Raw genomic sequence first — 18,394 nt, forward strand, 5'->3', positions numbered from 1 at the left:
GACTGGACTATGCGGCGGGGAGGTGGAGGACGCGGGTACCCATTGGACGGGGGTGACGGGTTCCGGTACTTGTCCCTGCCAGTGTACATCGCATCCTTTCCCTTCTTCGGGTCTGACGGAGGCGTCTTTGACGGTACAGAGATCGGATTTGGGTGTTCTCTGGTTCTCCTTCTGCGCTCCGAGGACCCGGTGCGCGATTCGTCGTCACGGTGTTTGCTTCCGGAGGCGTCCTTCTGCGTAGTGGACATGCATAACTCTGGGTCAGATTCCAACTTGCGCGAAGTGTCTGCCTTGCTCTGCTGCCGCACTGCTGAAGCGACGAGTGTGCGGAGGTGGTTGATGTCGATTTCCTCATTCTTCTTGGTCAAAAGCTCCGCAGCCTTCTCCATGTTTTCCTTTGGAGTTGTGAGCGGCTGTTGATCAGAGGGAGTTGCAAATGTGATCTTGCGGGGGCTGATGGCATACCGTCGGATCTTGTCTGCTTCCTTGTGAGCATACTTTATCATGGACTCCCAATGTTCTCGGAGCTTTTTGGCGTTCTGCAAGGAGTCAACAGCTTCGCGCTCTCTTTGGAGGAAACCATCGATTACTTCTTGAGCCTCTTCCCTTTCTTCCAGCATCGCCGCTACGGTGGTGGAAATTCTCTTGGCGGTAGCCAGCATCTCCTTTCTTGCAGCTTCCAGGGTTGCCGGATCTGCGGCTTCCTCCGGAGTTATAGGCTTGTTGAGGACTTGTGTGTGAATTAAGGTTCCTATGCCTGCTTGCTCCACGAGTTCTTCCGAGGTAAGGTAATCCTTGCTCCCGGATTCGGAAGGCCCTGCCTTCATGGGGTCGGAAGGAGTTGCTTCTTCGTCGGTTCCTTCTAGCCCAGTAATGGTTGCGAAGACCTCCTTGGGCGGAGCGGATTCCGCTTCAGCTTGTTCTTCATCCTCCAACTCCTTCAGGGCGCGGTTGTATTCTTCTGTATCCATAGTGGAAGCGTCGTCGGAGATTGGGCTTAAGTTGCCTAGGAGCAATTCTTCTTTGTCTCTGGCATCCTCTTGTTGATCCGGTGCGTTGCTATCTCCGATAGCTTCTTGCTGTTCCGGGGCGTCGCCGGTTCCGGGAGCCTCATCCTGCATGGGTCCGGCTTCTTCCTGAGGAAGAGCGGTTCCAACGGTATGTGCGAGAAAGTGCACAAAGTGGCACCTTTGCTTCTCTAACACCTGGGAGACTCAGACGGATCTGCATTGGTCTTCCACCGTTGTTTCCTGCTTAGGGGCGGATTGGGTGGGTTTTGAATTTTCCAGATCTAAGGCGGAATCTTCCTTAGGAAGTTCCTGCATCTCGGATCGGATCTTCGCGACTGCGTCCTGCTCAGCGGCGGTCGCGTCAGCGTTACTTACCAGTGTGTTTCCGTCGGAATCGACGGTCTCATCGATGAAGATGTGAATGCCGCCGATTAGGATGATGGAGAGATTGACGGGGTCGGTCCTAGCCGGAATCCAGCACTCGTCCTGTGGGACGATCGGAAAGTTCCCGACGTAAAGGACACGCCCCACAGCGATGGATTCGTCGTAGCTTCCCATGGCGGAACCCTTCCGGTTCCGGCCTCCTGACGCCGCAGGCCCCACGGTGGGCGCCAACTGTCGTTGCCTATTCGACGGTACCCCGGAGGAGGGATCCTCACGAGGGGGAGAAGTAGTAGGGGCCATAGGGCAGAGAATCCTCGGGACGGTGGTACGCGATTTACCTATCTTATAATAGTCTGCTGATTGTACCTTATTGTACTTGCTCTTAGGCTCAGCGAGAAGTTGAAGGGGCAATTTCGCAAGTATCTGGAGCTGCATGGGATCACGCTTGTGATCCAAATTCATTTTAAATGGAGACTAACTTCTAACGAGCAGAGCGAGGTCCTTTCTGATAGGTTTGGCCCAACTAGCCATGGTTTCCCAGAAATGCGAATGCGGCCCGTCTTATAAAAGTCAACTTTAGACGGCCCATCAAGGAGTGTACCTCTACAACCTGCCCCCCGCTAAGTCATCATCGTTCAGCTCACTCCCATCACTTCGCCCCCCTCGATCGCCCGCTTAGTTTCTGTAAACACGATGGTTGCCAGTAATCACTCACTGACACACCGGCCCCATGTATGCCCAATCCCACCAGTCATAGACAGCTAATCGATCCCGGCGGTGCTTCCCCACGCAAATCGACGCACGCGAGTAGCTAGGCGACCATCTCTCCCTCCCTCTTCGCCCCACTCAACTCGCCCGCCGATCTGAACCACCTCAAACCCCCAACCAAAGGGAAGCAGCACCGCGTCACTCCCCTCCCACGCGCAGATCCAGATCCACCCGGCGCGGCACAGCCGCGATCCTCCCACCAATAATGGCCACCGCGGCGGCGCCGCCGCCGCTCTCCTCGCCGGAGTCCGACCCGCGCCTCGTCGAGGCCTTCGTCCCCTTCCTCGACAAGCTCGTCAAGAACGCCTCCTGGCGCAACAAGGCGCACTCCAAGCTCTCCCACACCGCCAAGTCCATCCTCGACCGCCTCCAACGCCCCCCGCCCCCCACTCCCACGGCCCCCTCCACCCCGACCTCCCCCTCCACGCCCACCTCCTCCTCCTGGCAGCCGGGCCCGCTCCGCAGCCTCTCGCTCGAGGACTCGGAGCTGCTCCTCTCCCCCATCGCCGCCGCGCTCGGCTCCGGCAGCGCCAAGCTCGCCGAGGCCGCGCTCGAGCTCCTCCACCGCCTCATCGCGCACTCCTACATCCACGGCGAGGCCGACCCGTCCGCCGACCCCTCCGCGCAGCTCCTCGCCACGCTCCTCGAGGCCGCCTGCAACGCGCTCCACCTCGACGACGACCACATCGAGCTGCTCCTCCTCAAGACGCTCCTCTCCGCCGTCACCTCCACCTCCGTGCGCCTCCACGGCGACTGCCTGCTCCGCGCCGTGCGCGCCTGCTACGACATGTACCTCTCCAGCCGCAGCGCCGTCAACCAGGCCACCGCCAAGGCCTCCCTCGTGCAGATGCTCGTCATCGTATTCCGACGCATGGAGGCAGACTCATCCACCATCCCCCTCCAGCCCATCGTCGTCGCCGAGGTCATCCAGCTGCCCGAAACCTCTTCAGCCGGATCGCCTACAGCCGACCCCAACTTCGTGCAGGGGTTCATCTCCAAGATCATCGGGGACATTGACGGCGCGCTCACGCCTCTATCCCGGACAGCCTCATCCACAGTGGCAGGCACCACCGCGGTGCCCCACGACGGTGCTTTCGAGACGACGGCAGCGGCTGAGGAAGGGACGAATCCCGCGGATTTGCTCGATTCCACTGACAAGGACATGCTGGACGCCAAGTACTGGGAGATCAGCATGTACAAGACGGCCCTCGAGGGACGCAAGGACGAGCTTGGCGTGGAGGGGGCCGTGGTGGCCACATTGGACGATGATGCCGATGTCAGGATTGGGAATAAGCTAAGGAGGGACGCTTTCTTGGTTTTCCGGGCATTGTGTAAGCTCTCCATGAAGACGCCACCCAAGGACGCGCCAGCTGATCCACTGGTCATGCGGGGGAAGATACTCGCTCTTGAACTTCTCAAGATCTTGCTTGAAAATGCTGGGGCTGTCTTCCGTACTAGCGAAAGGTACAAACATCCCTTGCCCCAAACTCTGTCTACTGTTTCTCTGCCCCAGATCTTCTAAGCTTATTTCTATAACCTGCTGATAACAGCATTGCGCACACATTTGAATACCAGTTTATTCCATAAAACATGGTGTAGCTACAGCAGCTTAAGGAAGAGACCAACTGTTCTTGGAAAGATTAGGCATTCATTTGCTATAAGGGCAGTACAGTTGGATTAGTCTGTAGTAATGTTGCTCTATAGATGACAAATCTAATAAAAACCAGTATTCAAATTCTCATTGTAATTTACAAAACTTACAATTGTGTAGTTTATGCTTGCTCTGATATTGAAACAAGAATTCACTGTACTTGACCAATCTCACATATAACAAATGTTCAGTGAGGTTGATAGCATTTCCTGGCAACAATATCATCCTTGGCCCTGATACAGATGTTAAAGTACACTAGGAAGGTGTAGCATAGTGTTGTTAATAAATTTATTGCAAATCAAAATTGTCCCAAACATTGATAAGTTTAAAGTGATTTCACGGAGGTGTTGGCACTTCATCTTTGAATTGCTGAAAACACCGGGGGGTGGTTTTGCTATACATGAATAGTTGTTGTAAAAGTGCATTTTACATTACGCTAAGGTTCCGTGGTGAACAATTTCATGTGGTTGAATTGGAAGCGATCTTTGGTTACTTCGACCTTGAACCTTCCAGATTGCGAGGCATTACTGTGGTTGCTTTTCCACATAGCTCTCAAACTTTCCAGTCTTAATTTCGGTGTACGACTTCTGAATGCCCTTCTCTTGTACAGTATTTCCTTGTTTTATGCTCCTTTGCCACCATTATTCTTAGTGCCTTATCGGAGTATTCCTTACAGTTCTTTAGATTGTGACGGTCTAGAAAACAGTTGGATACCAAGATGAGGTTAATTAGGGAGTGTCTAATACTCTGTCCTTATTAAATAAGAACCCTGGAGTTGTGTCGTATCACAAATCGGTACCGCTCTCTGTTCTGTTTGGTTGGAGCTCCTCTCTCTAATTAGCTGGTACATGGTTTGAATCCTGTTACCTGCAGTTTTTAAACATTTATCTGTGAAGGGCACTGTGACACAAGAATTCACCCTTCAGATGCATGTTTCTGGCACCTCACTTTATTACCCCTTTCTTTTTGCTGCCTGGACTTTTTACCTGCATGTGTTTGGTGCTTTGCATTACGTTGTCTTCAGCTTGTTTCGTGCTCTTGTTTTCTTGATGACCCATTTTTCATATCACTGATGGATGTAGTACTAATTTGGCATTTCAACTAGTGCTATATACACTTGTAGTCCCACAACTTGTACGAGATGTGCAAATTAGTCCTACTTCTTGTAAAATGGGGTATTCTTGTCCCACAACTTGTCCCGTTGTGCATAAAAGGCCCAAAGTGATCCAAAAAACGGACACGTGGTGATTGCTTCTTTGCAGAAATACCCTTAAGTATTTTTTATAGCAGATGTGACCTTATGGGTACTACGAGGTGAAGAAAAAATAACAAAATTGTAGTCAGTGCCCGAGGGTCGAACACACGACCTCACCTCTGGGTCGCAAAACTCTCGTCGCGTGACTACCACAAGCACTACGTCCAATAGCAGGTTATATTTTAAGTATAGACCTTTTCTTACGATACACTAATTCCCGGCTTGGTTTCATTCGCCGTCCATGTTACTGTGTGGTGTTAACGTAGAGTGTGAATTTTGAGGCTACTGTTAATATTCCACTTTGACACCACCTTCATATTTCTCATGTCAATGGTGCTCTTCCTAGCCGTTACTTCTCCGTCGATCAGTCTTCTCCGCCGCATGTCCAGTGGCGGCGCATGGAGAACGTCGTTGTCCTCGACATCTATAGTCTGCTTGACGTGGTCATCGTCGCTAGGTGCCTTTTTTCCTCGTACCAGTAGATTGGATGGCCGCTGAACAGGCTGGCGAAGTTGGTGAAAAGTGTCTTGCCTCGGTGGTGCCAATGTCGTGTTGGGGAGCTTGTTCATGTCGTGGACGCCGCCAATTGTGCTGCACATTCAGGGTGCTACGGCGAGCATGCTATACTACCTGCCCGACCGCAAAAACTGCACTACCGATGACATACACGCGCTCCCGGTGACCTACTCGCACTCATTGTACCAGTTCAGTTTCAAATGGTGGCGGTGACAAATGGTGGCAGCGACAAGGCGAACACGCTAGTGGTCATGCCGAGAATTACTCGGATGCGATACTGAGCCACACAAGCATGTTAAGAACATGTGTCATGGTGTCACTGTTGGACTTTGTCCACACATTAATCACATCAAAACCATCAACACACGCAGTATTTAAAAATCTTGGACTTTTGTTTCAAAAAATCGTCACATTTATTTTATAAATACATACACATGTCTTGAATACTCGTGTGAAGTTTTTATATAGCTCAAAATACAACATATTTTTCTCACAAATTTCCTACCGTACCTTCGAAATGTTTATATGTACGTGGATATTTAATTTCATTTTTTTTGGAATCCAAAATATATAATTTATAAAAACCACTGGTGTTCATGTGTCAAACACACTTTTTGAACTTAAGCTAGCTAACTTAACCGACCAGAACTAGTACGTAGCACTACACGGACTAAATTTCTAGTCCTATTCAAACTGAGCTAGCAGCGTTGGACTTGGACACGGAGACGACAAGCTAATATATGAAATCCATAATAATATATGAGTAGAACAAGGGGATGCTTTACGTCAACAGTTCTTCTATGGCGCAGTGGGTAGACGGGCTTTTGAGATGTGTAAGTTCCAGGTTCGAACGCCACTGGCATTCAGAAATTTTATTATTTATGTTCCTCATCTGACATGTGGGACCTGCATGGTAAGGCAGTTCTCAGGCCACATCTTCTGCTACAAAAAAATGTTAGGGGCATTTCTGCAATAAGACATTGCCACGTGTCCGTTTCTAGGATGAGTTGGACCAGTTTTGCACGGCAAGACAAGTTGTAGGACTAGAATACCCCAATTTACAAGAACTGGGACTAATTTACACATTTAATACAAGTTGTGGGACTACAAATGTATATAGCTCTAAAAAGTCAGTATGTACACTCACGTGAGCTAGTATCAATAGTCCAGTTTTGAGAACAGAGATGAACAGCTCATGCCATAATTGCATGCATGTCGTTGGACCGATACCAGGGAAACACAAGCCAAATACTCACTTGCATCCTCTTCTGGGACTAACTAGGTTACACCAGACCATAAAGGGTACTTGCTAGGCAGCAAATCCTACAGTCATTTGCTTGCAATAGCCGCATTGACTCCTTGACAAGGTGGAGCTGTACTAGCAAGAGTAGCTAGCTAGTGCCATTGGAAAACTGTCAGGTTAAGAATTATGTACATTGCCAATTATTGTTTTAATGTGTCTCCTTTTTCTTCAAGACAAGACAATACACAACTCCAGTTATTAAATAACTATAAACAGTAAGATAGGTGCAGGTTTTGGGTTACAGCCTTTCTTCCCAACTAAGTTACAAAAGTCATGGTGATTGCTTCTGTTACGATTGTTGGTATTTCTGGTTAAACTGGAGTTCAGGAACCTGTAAGCAAACCAGTTGGTAGTGATGGTTCATTTTCCTTGAGGTCGTACCAACCATCTAATTTGACAGAAACTAATCAGGTTGTGATGGGATTGCTCAGCACCCACTTAAACATGTTTTTCAAAAACATCATGATCAGAAGGTTGTGGATACGAGTCCGCAACACTCGTTAAGGGCAACATGTGTGTGGGTGAGCAACTCCCTCAATACAGTAATGTAATTAGTCATGTAAATTTTTGTTGTATGAGCTTTTTAGTCCGGAGCAAGGCATGTGTTCCTCCTAGTGAAGTAGCAATATTGGGCATGTGGATTACCAAGGCTAACATACCAAGGTATATTACTGTTTAGTTTTCCAGGTAGAGCAGCAGTCCTCGAAATATGCTATGATGTTGCAGCTAATACAACTGTATTTTGATACTGATCGTGCTAGACACATTTTCTTATCAAATGGTACAATCTGCTTGATGTTTTTATATGAATACATACCTCTTTTTGGCCTAACTATTTTATTTAACTTGGCCAGGTTTCTAGGTGCTATCAAGCAGTATTTATGCCTGTCACTTCTGAAGAACTGTGCCTCATCACATATGATTGTTTTTCAGTTATCTTGTTCAATTTTTATTAGCTTGGTTTCAAGATTTAGACCAGGATTGAAGGCAGAGATTGGAGTATTTTTTCCCATGATCATTCTGAGAGTTTTGGAAAATATTGCACAACCAAATTTTCAAGCAAAGATGATAGTTCTTCGTTTTCTGGAGAAGCTCTGCGCTGATTCTCAAATCTTGGTTGACATTTTCATTAATTACGACTGCGATGTCCACTCATCCAATATATTTGAGAGGTACTGCATCACTCGTCCATTACTATAGTTGAGTATTAGCGAGGTTTTATTCTTCTAAATGTGATCCAGAAACCCTTAACTGTTGTGTTACATTTTCTTTGACACCAGGATGGTCAATGGTCTGCTGAAAACAGCTCAAGGGCCTCCTGCGGGTACCCCTACCACATTGGTACCACCCCAGGATACCACAATGAAGAGTGAAGCAATGAAATGCTTAGTTTCTATCTTGAGATCCATGGGAGATTGGATGAATAAGCAGCTACGTATTCCAGATGCCGACTCTCCTAAAGTTGAATCAGAGCAAAACGATAATGATGGTGGAAATGAGTTTCCCCAGACAGAGAACAATGGAGATGCTTCTAGTGAAGCATCGGATTCACACTCAGAATTATCGAATGGGGTTTCAGAGGCTGCATCTCTGGAGCAGCGCCGAGCTTACAAAATGGAACTTCAGGTGGATCTCATTCCACAGTCAGTTACTTTTATGCATTTTTTGATGAGAACGTGGCAATGTGGTGGCACATGTTCTTTCTTAATTTACTCAGCACAAATCCACTATATCTTGGTTAATTTATTTCCCTTTTCTTATGTGGTCAATTGATTGATGAATAACAGGAGGGTATCTCGCTGTTTAACCGGAAGCCTAGAAAGGGAATTGAATTCCTCATAAATGCCAACAAGGTTGGGGAATCAGCTGAGGAAATAGCTGCTTTCCTAAAAAGTGCGTCTGGCTTGAACAAGACTATGATTGGTGACTATTTAGGGGAAAGGGAAGATTTATCCCTCAAAGTCATGCATGCATATGTGGATTCTTTTAATTTTCAAAATATGGATTTTGATGAAGCAATTAGAGCCTTTCTTCAGGGCTTTAGGTTGCCTGGAGAAGCTCAAAAGATTGATAGGGTTATGGAAAAATTTGCAGAGCGTTACTGCAAATGCAACCCAAAGGCCTTTTCCAGTGCAGATACAGCTTATGTGCTTGCTTATTCGGTCATAATGCTTAACACTGATGCACATAACCCAATGGTCAAAAATAAGGTATATTTCCTGTGATGTTTGAGCATACACTTTACCCATTTTATAATATTATTACTGTAATAACGTAATAACTGATGCAGATGTCACCTGAAGATTTCATAAGAAACAATCGTGGTATTGATGATGGAAAAGACCTGCCAGAAGAATTTATGAGATCCTTGTATGGAAGGATTTGGAAAAAAGAAATTAAGATGAAAGAAGATGAATTTGTTCCTCAACAGCAACAATCAACAAGCTCTAACAAAATCCTTGGGTTGGATAACATTCTTAACATTGTCATACGCAAACGAGGTTCAGCTATGGAGACAAGTGATGATCTCATTAAGCATATGCAGGAGCAATTCAAAGAAAAGGCTCGTATGTCTGAGTAAGTAATGCTGGATACTTGGATGAATAATTATAAAATAAGTTGTTCTGTTTACTTGATCTTTTTTTTCCCATTTGTTTATGCATTTGTATTATTTTTGTCCATTTGTTTCACTGGAAATAATATTTTTTGTTTTTTAAATGAATGATTTAGGTCAGTATTTTATCCAGCTACAGATGTAGTAATTCTGAAGTTCATGGTTGAGGTTTGCTGGGCCCCTATGCTTGCTGCCTTCAGCGTCCCACTTGACCAGAGTGATGATGAGATTGTCATATCCCAGTGCCTCGAGGGATTTCGCTGTGCAATACATGTCACTGCAGCTATGTCGATGAAAACTCAAAGGGATGCTTTCATTACTTCGCTTGCCAAGTTTACATCACTTCACTCTGCTGCGGATATCAAGCAGAAAAATATTGAAGCCATTAAGGTTTGTTCTACATATTTGGTGTGAATATCAAATCTGCAGTGCTCTGCTGGTACAACCAGCAGAGAAGTTGCCTCTGTTATTAGTGATGATTGTCTAAAAGAAGAATAAAATCAATAAAGCAAACGCTGGTACTCAGAAGTTTGTTTCGTGTTGGTTTGCTTTAAGGGTAGATGTAGCTGATATGTGACTTAGCTGGTTCATGCTAGATGTTTGGAATGTACATTATACTAGCTGGATGTGATGTTCTGAGGAGAGTTTCTCAGTATCTCTATTAGAGCTGCTATATTTTCTTCTTGCGCGTACTGAGCATTTGTTATCTTTGCAATTGCCGACGTCATTTGGGTTGTCTGAGAAAATGTGAAAAACTTACCTTTATCCCCTTCTGGTCTGCCATTTAATGTTTCTGTTGCACAATTTTATCACAAACATATGCCATCGTGCTAAGTTTGCCATATCTTTCTTAGAGCATAATGAGAATAAAAACAGTTTTCAATTCTCATAATCTTTTGTTGCGGTGGCGGATTGCCTACTAGGCAATTCTGTTGATTGCAGATGAAGATGGAAATTACTTGCAAGAGGCATGGGAGCATATATTGACTTGTGTTTCTCGTTTTGAGAATCTACATCTTGTAGGAGAAGGTGCTCCTCCAGATGCCACTTTCTTTGCACTGCAACAGCCAGATCTTGATAAATCTAAACAGGCTAAATCCTCGATTATTCCTAGTTTGAAAAAGAAGGCTCCGAATGCTGGTGCTGCTTCTAAAAGAGGTACTTATGACAGTGCTGGTGTGGGTGGAAAAGCTTCCGGTGTTGATCAAATGAATAATGCGGTGACAAGCCTCTTGGAGCAAGTTGGGATGGCTGAAATGAATCGTGTATTCGCAAGAAGTCAAAATCTCAACAGTGAGGGCATAATTGATTTTGTAAAGGCCCTTTGTAAGGTTTCAATGGAGGAATTACGGTCCGCATCTGATCCACGAGTTTTTAGTCTGACCAAGATTGTCGAGATCACGTAAGGAATCCAAGACTTCATATACGTATCCACATTGCATTATGTTTGATTACACTATAGTTACACTATATAGTCACTGAGGTTTTACTGTTTCTTTTTCTCTTGTAGGCATTACAATATGAACCGCATCAGGCTTGTCTGGTCAAGCATATGGCATGTCTTGTCTGAATTTTTTGTTACCATTGGGTGCTCCGAAAATTTGTCAATTGCAATATTTGCTATGGACTCATTGCGGCAGCTGGCAATGAAGTTCCTGGAGAGAGAAGAACTGGCAAACTACAATTTCCAAAATGAATTTATGAAGCCTTTTGTTGTTGTAATGAGGAAGAGTAGAGCTGTTGAGATAAGAGAACTGATCATCAGGTGTGTGTCTCAAATGGTATTGGCCCGTGTTAGTCATGTGAAGTCAGGATGGAAGAGCATGTTTATGGTATGTTATTTTTACTTGCACTATATGTACCTTGATCTTAACACAAGGCTTTTTGAAGCAGCTTTATTCTTGTTTCGTAATACTGATTGTTGTGTGCATAATTTTCAGGTTTTTGCAACGGCATCATATGATGATCACAAAAATATTGTACTCTTGGCCTTCGAAATTATCGAGAAGATTTTACGAGATTACTTCCCGTACATTACTGAGACTGAGTCGTCGACTTTCACTGATTGTGTGAACTGTCTTATTGCATTTACCAATAGTAGGTTTAACAAGGATATAAGCCTAAATGCAATTGGTTTTCTTCGATTCTGTGCGGCAAAGCTAGCAGAAGGTGACATTGGATCCTCTTCAAGACTGAAGGAAAGTCCATCTTCAAACAGCAATGCATCCTCGCTTCATTTGACCAAGGATGGAAAACAGGAGGATAAGGATGATAATATACACTTCTGGTTTCCTTTATTAGCAGGTAGTTATGTTTCTCCTTGGCTCAAGGTGGCCTTTCTACTGCTTTCCATTGAATTATTTTTTCTAGTAATAATGTGTGGCACCAACTTTTCAAACCTTGCAGGACTGTCTGAACTTACCTTCGACCTTAGACCTGAAATTAGGAAAAGTTCCTTGCAGGTGTTATTTGATACATTAAGAAACCATGGCCATCTATTCTCTCTTCCTTTGTGGGAGAAGGTGTTTGATTCAGTACTTTTCCCAATATTTGACTATGTGCGGCATGCCATTGATCCATCCGGTGGTTCTTCACAAGGACAAAATGCAGAAAGTGATCCTGCAGAACTTGATCAAGATGCTTGGATGTACGAGACATGCACGTTGGCCCTTCAGCTAGTTGTAGACCTTTTTGTCAAGTTCTATGACACTGTTAATCCACTTCTGAAGAAGGTTCTTTCGCTCTTGACAAGTTTCATAAAGCGTCCCCATCAGAGTCTTGCTGGTATAGGCATTGCTGCATTTGTTCGCCTGATGAGCAGTGCTGGATCTGTCTTTGTGGATGAAAAATGGCTTGAGGTCGTGTTGTCTTTGAAAGAAGTTACCACAGAGACACTTCCTGACTTTTCTTATATCTCATCTGGAGCTTACCTTGAAAATGTATCAATAGAAAATGGCGACTCTTCAGATAACAGAGAAGACGAACCTCGACCGTCAGAGGATGGTACTGATGAAACCTCTAGATCAAGGAACTTATATTTTGCAATTGCTGATGCCAAGTGCCGAGCTGCTGTCCAACTCCTATTGATTCAGGTCTGTAATATTTCTTCTTACTTTTATTTTTGCATGTCTCTGGAAGCATATTGTTTTCATCATCCTTCCGTTTTCCTGGATTCTTGAAATCTGGTGCCACCACCTACTACAACAACAACAACAACAACATCAAAGCCTTTTTCACAAGCAAGTTGGGGTAGGCTAGATATGAAACCCAACAGAAAAAAGAGACCAAAACACTCTATTGGGTTTCATATCCATAGGAATGACTGTTTTTTTTTACGTTGGCTCGCCAAGCCTATCACAACCCTCCTTTACCCGGGGTTGGGACCACCGGCTATTCCTAAAAGGCATAGGTGGAGTTGGTGCCACCACCTACTAACCTTGGCAAATATGCATGTTAATAAGGGAGGTGAGAGCGTGGAAGGGACATGAGAAATGAAGAACTTCATGCAGCAGCTATATTCCACCACATATCTCTAGTTGCACTGTAGCCTGTAGGAACGAGACTCTAATGCGAATGACTTGATCATTCTTACCTTTTTTGACCGGAATATGCTAAATTTGTTGAAATTTAACTCTAGTTTACATATCAATATTGTTGTTAATTTCATACCTTTTGGGCCCACGGCCTGATCTAGTCATTTTTAAGTTACTAAAGCAAAATTCTAGGCTTCTTGACTCCTTCGTTAATTGTATTGTGTGCATGCGTTCTGCTTTATCATGTTTCTCATGCAATAGGCTTGCAATTTTCAGTGTGACCCCTGTTTTAATTACTTCTATGTATGTGTTCACTTATGTAGGCTGTGATGGAGATATATACCATGTACAGAGCTCAGTTGTCGTCACAGAATACAGTAATCCTCTTTGAGGCCTTGCATACTGTTGCCACTCATGCTCACAAAATAAACAGTGACAATGATCTGCGGACCAAGTTGCAGGAGTTGGGCTCTATGACCCAAATGCAGGACCCACCGTTGCTACGTCTTGAGAACGAGTCGTACCAGTTGTGCCTCACTATCCTCCAGAATATATTCTTGGACAGAGCTCCAGATGAAGGGGGCATAGAGGTGGAAAACCACCTCGTTAGCATTTGCAAGGAGGTCCTTGAGGTGTACTTGAGCACAGCAAGGCCTGCTCACCTTTCCGGTGGTATACAGCCACTTGGCCATTGGCTTATTCCAGTCGGTTCTTCAAAGCGGAGGGAGCTTGCAGCCAGGGCACCCCTTGTTGTCTCAACCTTGCAAGCTATCAGTGGTCTAGGTGACTCGTCTTTCGAGAAGAACCTCGGCCATTTCTTCCCCCTCCTAGCTGCTCTCATAAGCTGTGAGCATGGTTCAGGCGAAGTACAGGTGGCCTTGAGTGATATGTTTAACACTTGGGTTGGCCCACTCGTGCTTCAGTCCTGTTGATGCTGAGCACCCTGTGATATAGTATACCTCCACATGTAAGTTATTCTTTGTTTCAGTGTTATATCTTCTTATTACTCCCTTCTCCGCATTTTGTTGTGTTTTATCATTTTAGTTGTGGGAAGTGGTTTTGAGCCGAACGAATCATGTAGATCTTTTTTCCCTTCGATGCTCTTGGTTTTCTGCATTGGGAAGAGTGTATGTTACAAGATGATTAAATTATATGCCATAGTACAGTTCGCTAAGTTATGGGGCAGTTCTGCTTTGCATGTTGTAGATGTACCGGTTGAAGCAACAGGCAGCTCCAGTGTTGAACATTTTATCGGTTTCTGTTTATCATCAGATACAGTTCTCTGAGCTTCCCTTATGCAATACCAAGCAGTATTTCTTACCTTAAACGCATGCCATGTTGTAGCGAACTCGTTTAGCAAGTGAGTTCCTTGTTTTTAAATTCAAGAAAGACGGACTACCTTTGGAAGTATGACAAAATCCACATTCCAGGTTGGTAGAAGCATTGTTGCATGAAAGTTCCGTTTTACATCTACATGGAAAAAAAAGCTTTGTTGTGAACTTGTGATTGAGGGTATGACGACAGTTTAAGGTTGCATAATGTTGTCATCTACTTCGCTGTAATCATGACAATCGACCATTAATTTCCACCAATGGGACGCAAAATCGATTGACGAGTGCTGGCTACTAATGACCGGTTCCACCTCTCATAACCAAAAGGCTATTGCATCCCTCTCCCTCGTTTCTTTGGAGCTTTGTAATGAAAGAAATGCAGGTTTGGAATGAAAGAAATGCAAGAGCCTTTCACAACAATGTTTGGGGCATGATCCACCAGTGGAGTTCAAAAAAAAAAAAAAGTCTTTTCATAGCTTAGAGCATCTCCAGTCGCGTCCCCCAAACGACGTTTGGGCCACGGCGGACGAGAAATGGGGAAAATCGCGTTCCAGTCGCGTCCCCTAAAGCTAAATAGCGCCTCATTTTGTCTTCGGTGTCCCCGGTAGAGACTTTGTGCATAGAGTCTCTACCGGGGATGCCGGACACAAAAACAACGTCCACATGCATGCATACAGCCTCTAGTCCCCACATGCCATTCTCTTTTTCCACACTTTCTCTCACCTACTTTTTCCATGTGGGGTGGTTTCTTCTATTAAAATGCATGCATCCGGACGCTGTTTGAGGGACGCGGCTGAAAAGGGTCTCTTTTCTTAACAGATTTTTGATCTTTTTTTCCGGCGCGGTTCCAAACGTGCCCCAAATCATTTGTTCCGGACTTTTTTGAGGGACCCGACTAGAGATGCTCTTGGGCCGTCTACCTCTGATGGAGACAACAACTTATAAATAAGTGTTCTTCGACCCATGTTCCTTCTCGACGTCAATGGTTCAGTTGGGAGATTAGCCATCTTCTTCTTGTGGAGACAGCTTCTTTAATAAGTGTTCTTCGGCTCAAGTTCCTTCTTGACGTCAATGGTTGAGTTAGGAGGTTAAATTTCTCTAGATATGGCACTTCAGATCATATTGATTTTAGTTTTTTTTATGGTTGTCGTGAGGAGGATTTCCCTTACAATATTCCCCCTTGATGCCGGCCCTGCCATGCGGCAGTTTTTTCCGTAGAATATTGGTGTCAACACTTGTTCTGATGTTTTTTTTTTCGAGAGTACGTCAAAGGCGTACCATAATTTTATAGAAGGCAGAGGTTTGAGTACAAGAACGCTCCCACTCGCTGCAAGCAACGAGCGTAGCACCAACTCCACACCGGCTAGTCCGAAGACAACCACCACTAACACACACAACAATGAAGAAAAGAGCCAGTTCTAAGCTACACCACAAAGCCGAGTCTCCACCGGCGCTGGACGACTTCGAAGAACCACAACTCCAAAAGGGATCTCCTTGTCAACGCACCATCTAAAGTAGAAGATGGCAGAACTTGGTCGGTCCCAAGCAGACGTGGTCTTGAACTCGCCAGCCATGGCGTGCATAGCGCCCATGAAGATCACCATGAACAGCGGCGAGCACCGGAGAAACGCGTAGGACCTCCGAGTCGTGTCTCCAAACGCGAAACTCTCAACAGAGGAACGACATCGAGGACGCCCCCATCACGCCGACCCAACTCTGGATCTAGGCTTTCACCCGGAGACCGCTACCAAAACCACCAAGAGAACGCAGGAGACGCCAACACTCCTCGGCGACGCCTCCAAGGAGGGTCACGACACCCGCGGGCACCGTCGTCGCCGGCCTGACCAAAGTCAGACGGGACTTTCGTCCGTTACATCGCTCATCTCCGCGCCTCAAGAGGTTTGGGACAAACAATGTCCAAGTAGCATCGCACTGCCACCGCCGCAGCTCCTTGCAGAAGTAGTTGCAAGCCGTGGCCTCCGACCACCAACACGACTGACAAAGGATTAATTTGTCAATGCCTACAGATCGTAGACTAGGGTTTTGCTAGAAGTAGAGGGCAAGTAGATCTCGAAGGTTTCAGCCGAAAAGTACTCGACGATTATGAAAACTAGGGTTATGTTGACAGTAGATTCGATCCTTTCTTTGTCCCTCGACTCCCCCTTATATAGGAGGCGGAGCCGAGGGTTTCGTAGTACACAAGTTACAGAGTTCGGGAGGGTTTCGTACCCAACCCGTAAGATTACAAATCTCTATCTTTTCTAATACAAACTACCTTTCCTTAACACTAAATGGGCTTCCAAGTCTTTTTATTCTTCGAGTCCTGGGCTTTGATTAAACCCCGGGTACCATCTTTGGCAGGCCCATTGGGGATGCCTATGTCAACGACTGAGAGCAGCTCAAAAACACCAACCTCGACAGAGCTGCAGCAGCCTCCCGCCACCCTCTCGCATGGCCAGGCCGTCCATGACAGCTATCCCCCACTCCAGGTGACAGCCATTAGCCATGGACAGACCAGCCCTCAAGGCCCAGATCTGGCCCGAAATCCCAGATCGAGCCCATCCTCCCTCCTCTCCCACTCTGGCACAACTCCATGACACGGATGCTCGTCCCGAACGCTGGGGCGGCGGCCGATGCGCCAAGGACTCCTCCCTGGCCGTGCATCCTCCGTGCCCCCGCCACCAAGGTGAGAGCTTGCACCGCCGCAAGCAGGCTGTGCCGTCGCGCCGCCCCGCTCCCTTGTGCTGCTTCCATGACGGAGACGGTATCTCCACCGCGCTCTCCTTCGTGCGTCGGCGACGTCCGCCGAGGACCCGCGCCGCCGACTGCTCCACCGCCCTCGCATCCCCGTTGACGTCCCACCTCCGCTCGAAGGGGGCCCGTCAGGGAGCGCCTCCGACGACCCCGCCCGCCGCCTTTGACGGCCGAGCGCGGCCGCCACCGCCGGCGCCGCCGGCGGCAGCGGCCAGGGAGAGGAGATCGACGGGTTTTTTTGCTAGGGTTTGTGGCTCTCTGGAGCCGCCCGCGCGAGCGGCCCGAGAGACTCGTCTCACACCTGAGGTCTGAAAGGCCACGTATACTTGTTCTGATGTTGGTTTATTACTTTAACGGTTGCATCGAGCACGTAGCCGGGAATGCGGCTTCAAACTAAAATTATCGGTGAACCCTCGGTGTTTGTATACGTGTGATTCGGTATCTGTCTTTTCTAACAACCACCTTCAAAAAAGTAAGATTGTGTTACTAGATGAAAGAGTTTGCAGAATTCAAAATTTTGCTTGTTTCTTTTAGATTTTATTTTGTAATCACTAAAGGCAAGCTCATGTATCTTTACCAAGGCTTATTTTGCTACAATAAATATATCATGGTATCGATTGTAAAAAAAGTATTTTTGTAATTGGATATTGTGCATTTACACCTCTTATCTCTCTTTCTATTTTAGAGTATGATCGTCAAACTAATCTCTAGCCTTTTACTGCCTTTTATAATTAATTAATTTTCAGATATTATTTGATACAGTCCAGCCTCATATTTTCATAGCCAACACTGCAATAGTTGAGCATGCTCCTTCCCTCACTCAGTTCCACATACGCGGTGACAACTCTTGATGCCTTATTTTGATATTAACTAATTTTCTTCAAAACCAGATTTAGTTTCCTAAATAATTTTATAATTACTTTCAGCATTTGTTACACCTTTTAACATCGTTTTTTTTTACCTCTTTTCAGTAACAGAAGCAAGATTTGGGATTTTGTTGCACCGTGGATGAGGAGGTCCGGGAAGAAGATGATCAATCAAAGATGAAAAGCAAGAATAATCGAAATGCAAATCAATTAATGATGATAGGCAAGAAATCATTCACTGTTTAGCCTTCTACATGTAAAAGTACAAACGAAAGGAAAAAAGTTTATATTGCTATTTTTTCGAGAAATTTAGCAGCAGTGTCGCAGTGGATAATGAAACTAAGTGAGTTCATGTTTGGCTTGATATATATTGTGGAAAATTTGCACTACAGGTACATGATTACTAGTC

The 18,394-nt window shown here is 45.8% G+C and overlaps 1 protein-coding gene across 1 annotated transcript; it reads left to right on the forward strand.

Moving 5' to 3' along the window:
- The first annotated feature begins 2,343 nt into the window (after positions 1–2,343).
- On the forward strand, positions 2,344–14,208 carry LOC124701896 (brefeldin A-inhibited guanine nucleotide-exchange protein 2). The gene is made up of 11 exons (XM_047233995.1): positions 2,344–3,626; positions 7,742–8,059; positions 8,168–8,513; positions 8,675–9,097; positions 9,178–9,464; positions 9,618–9,891; positions 10,425–10,903; positions 11,012–11,333; positions 11,442–11,805; positions 11,908–12,593; positions 13,358–14,208. Exons 1-11 carry the CDS (start codon positions 2,368–2,370, stop codon positions 13,964–13,966), a joined length of 5,367 nt encoding a protein of 1,788 aa, XP_047089951.1. The 5' UTR covers positions 2,344–2,367; the 3' UTR covers positions 13,967–14,208.
- Positions 14,209–18,394: the final 4,186 nt, after the last annotated feature.

The sequence above is a fragment of the Lolium rigidum genome, chromosome 3, assembly GCF_022539505.1.
Source record: "Lolium rigidum isolate FL_2022 chromosome 3, APGP_CSIRO_Lrig_0.1, whole genome shotgun sequence".
Lineage (NCBI taxonomy): Eukaryota > Viridiplantae > Streptophyta > Magnoliopsida > Poales > Poaceae > Lolium > Lolium rigidum.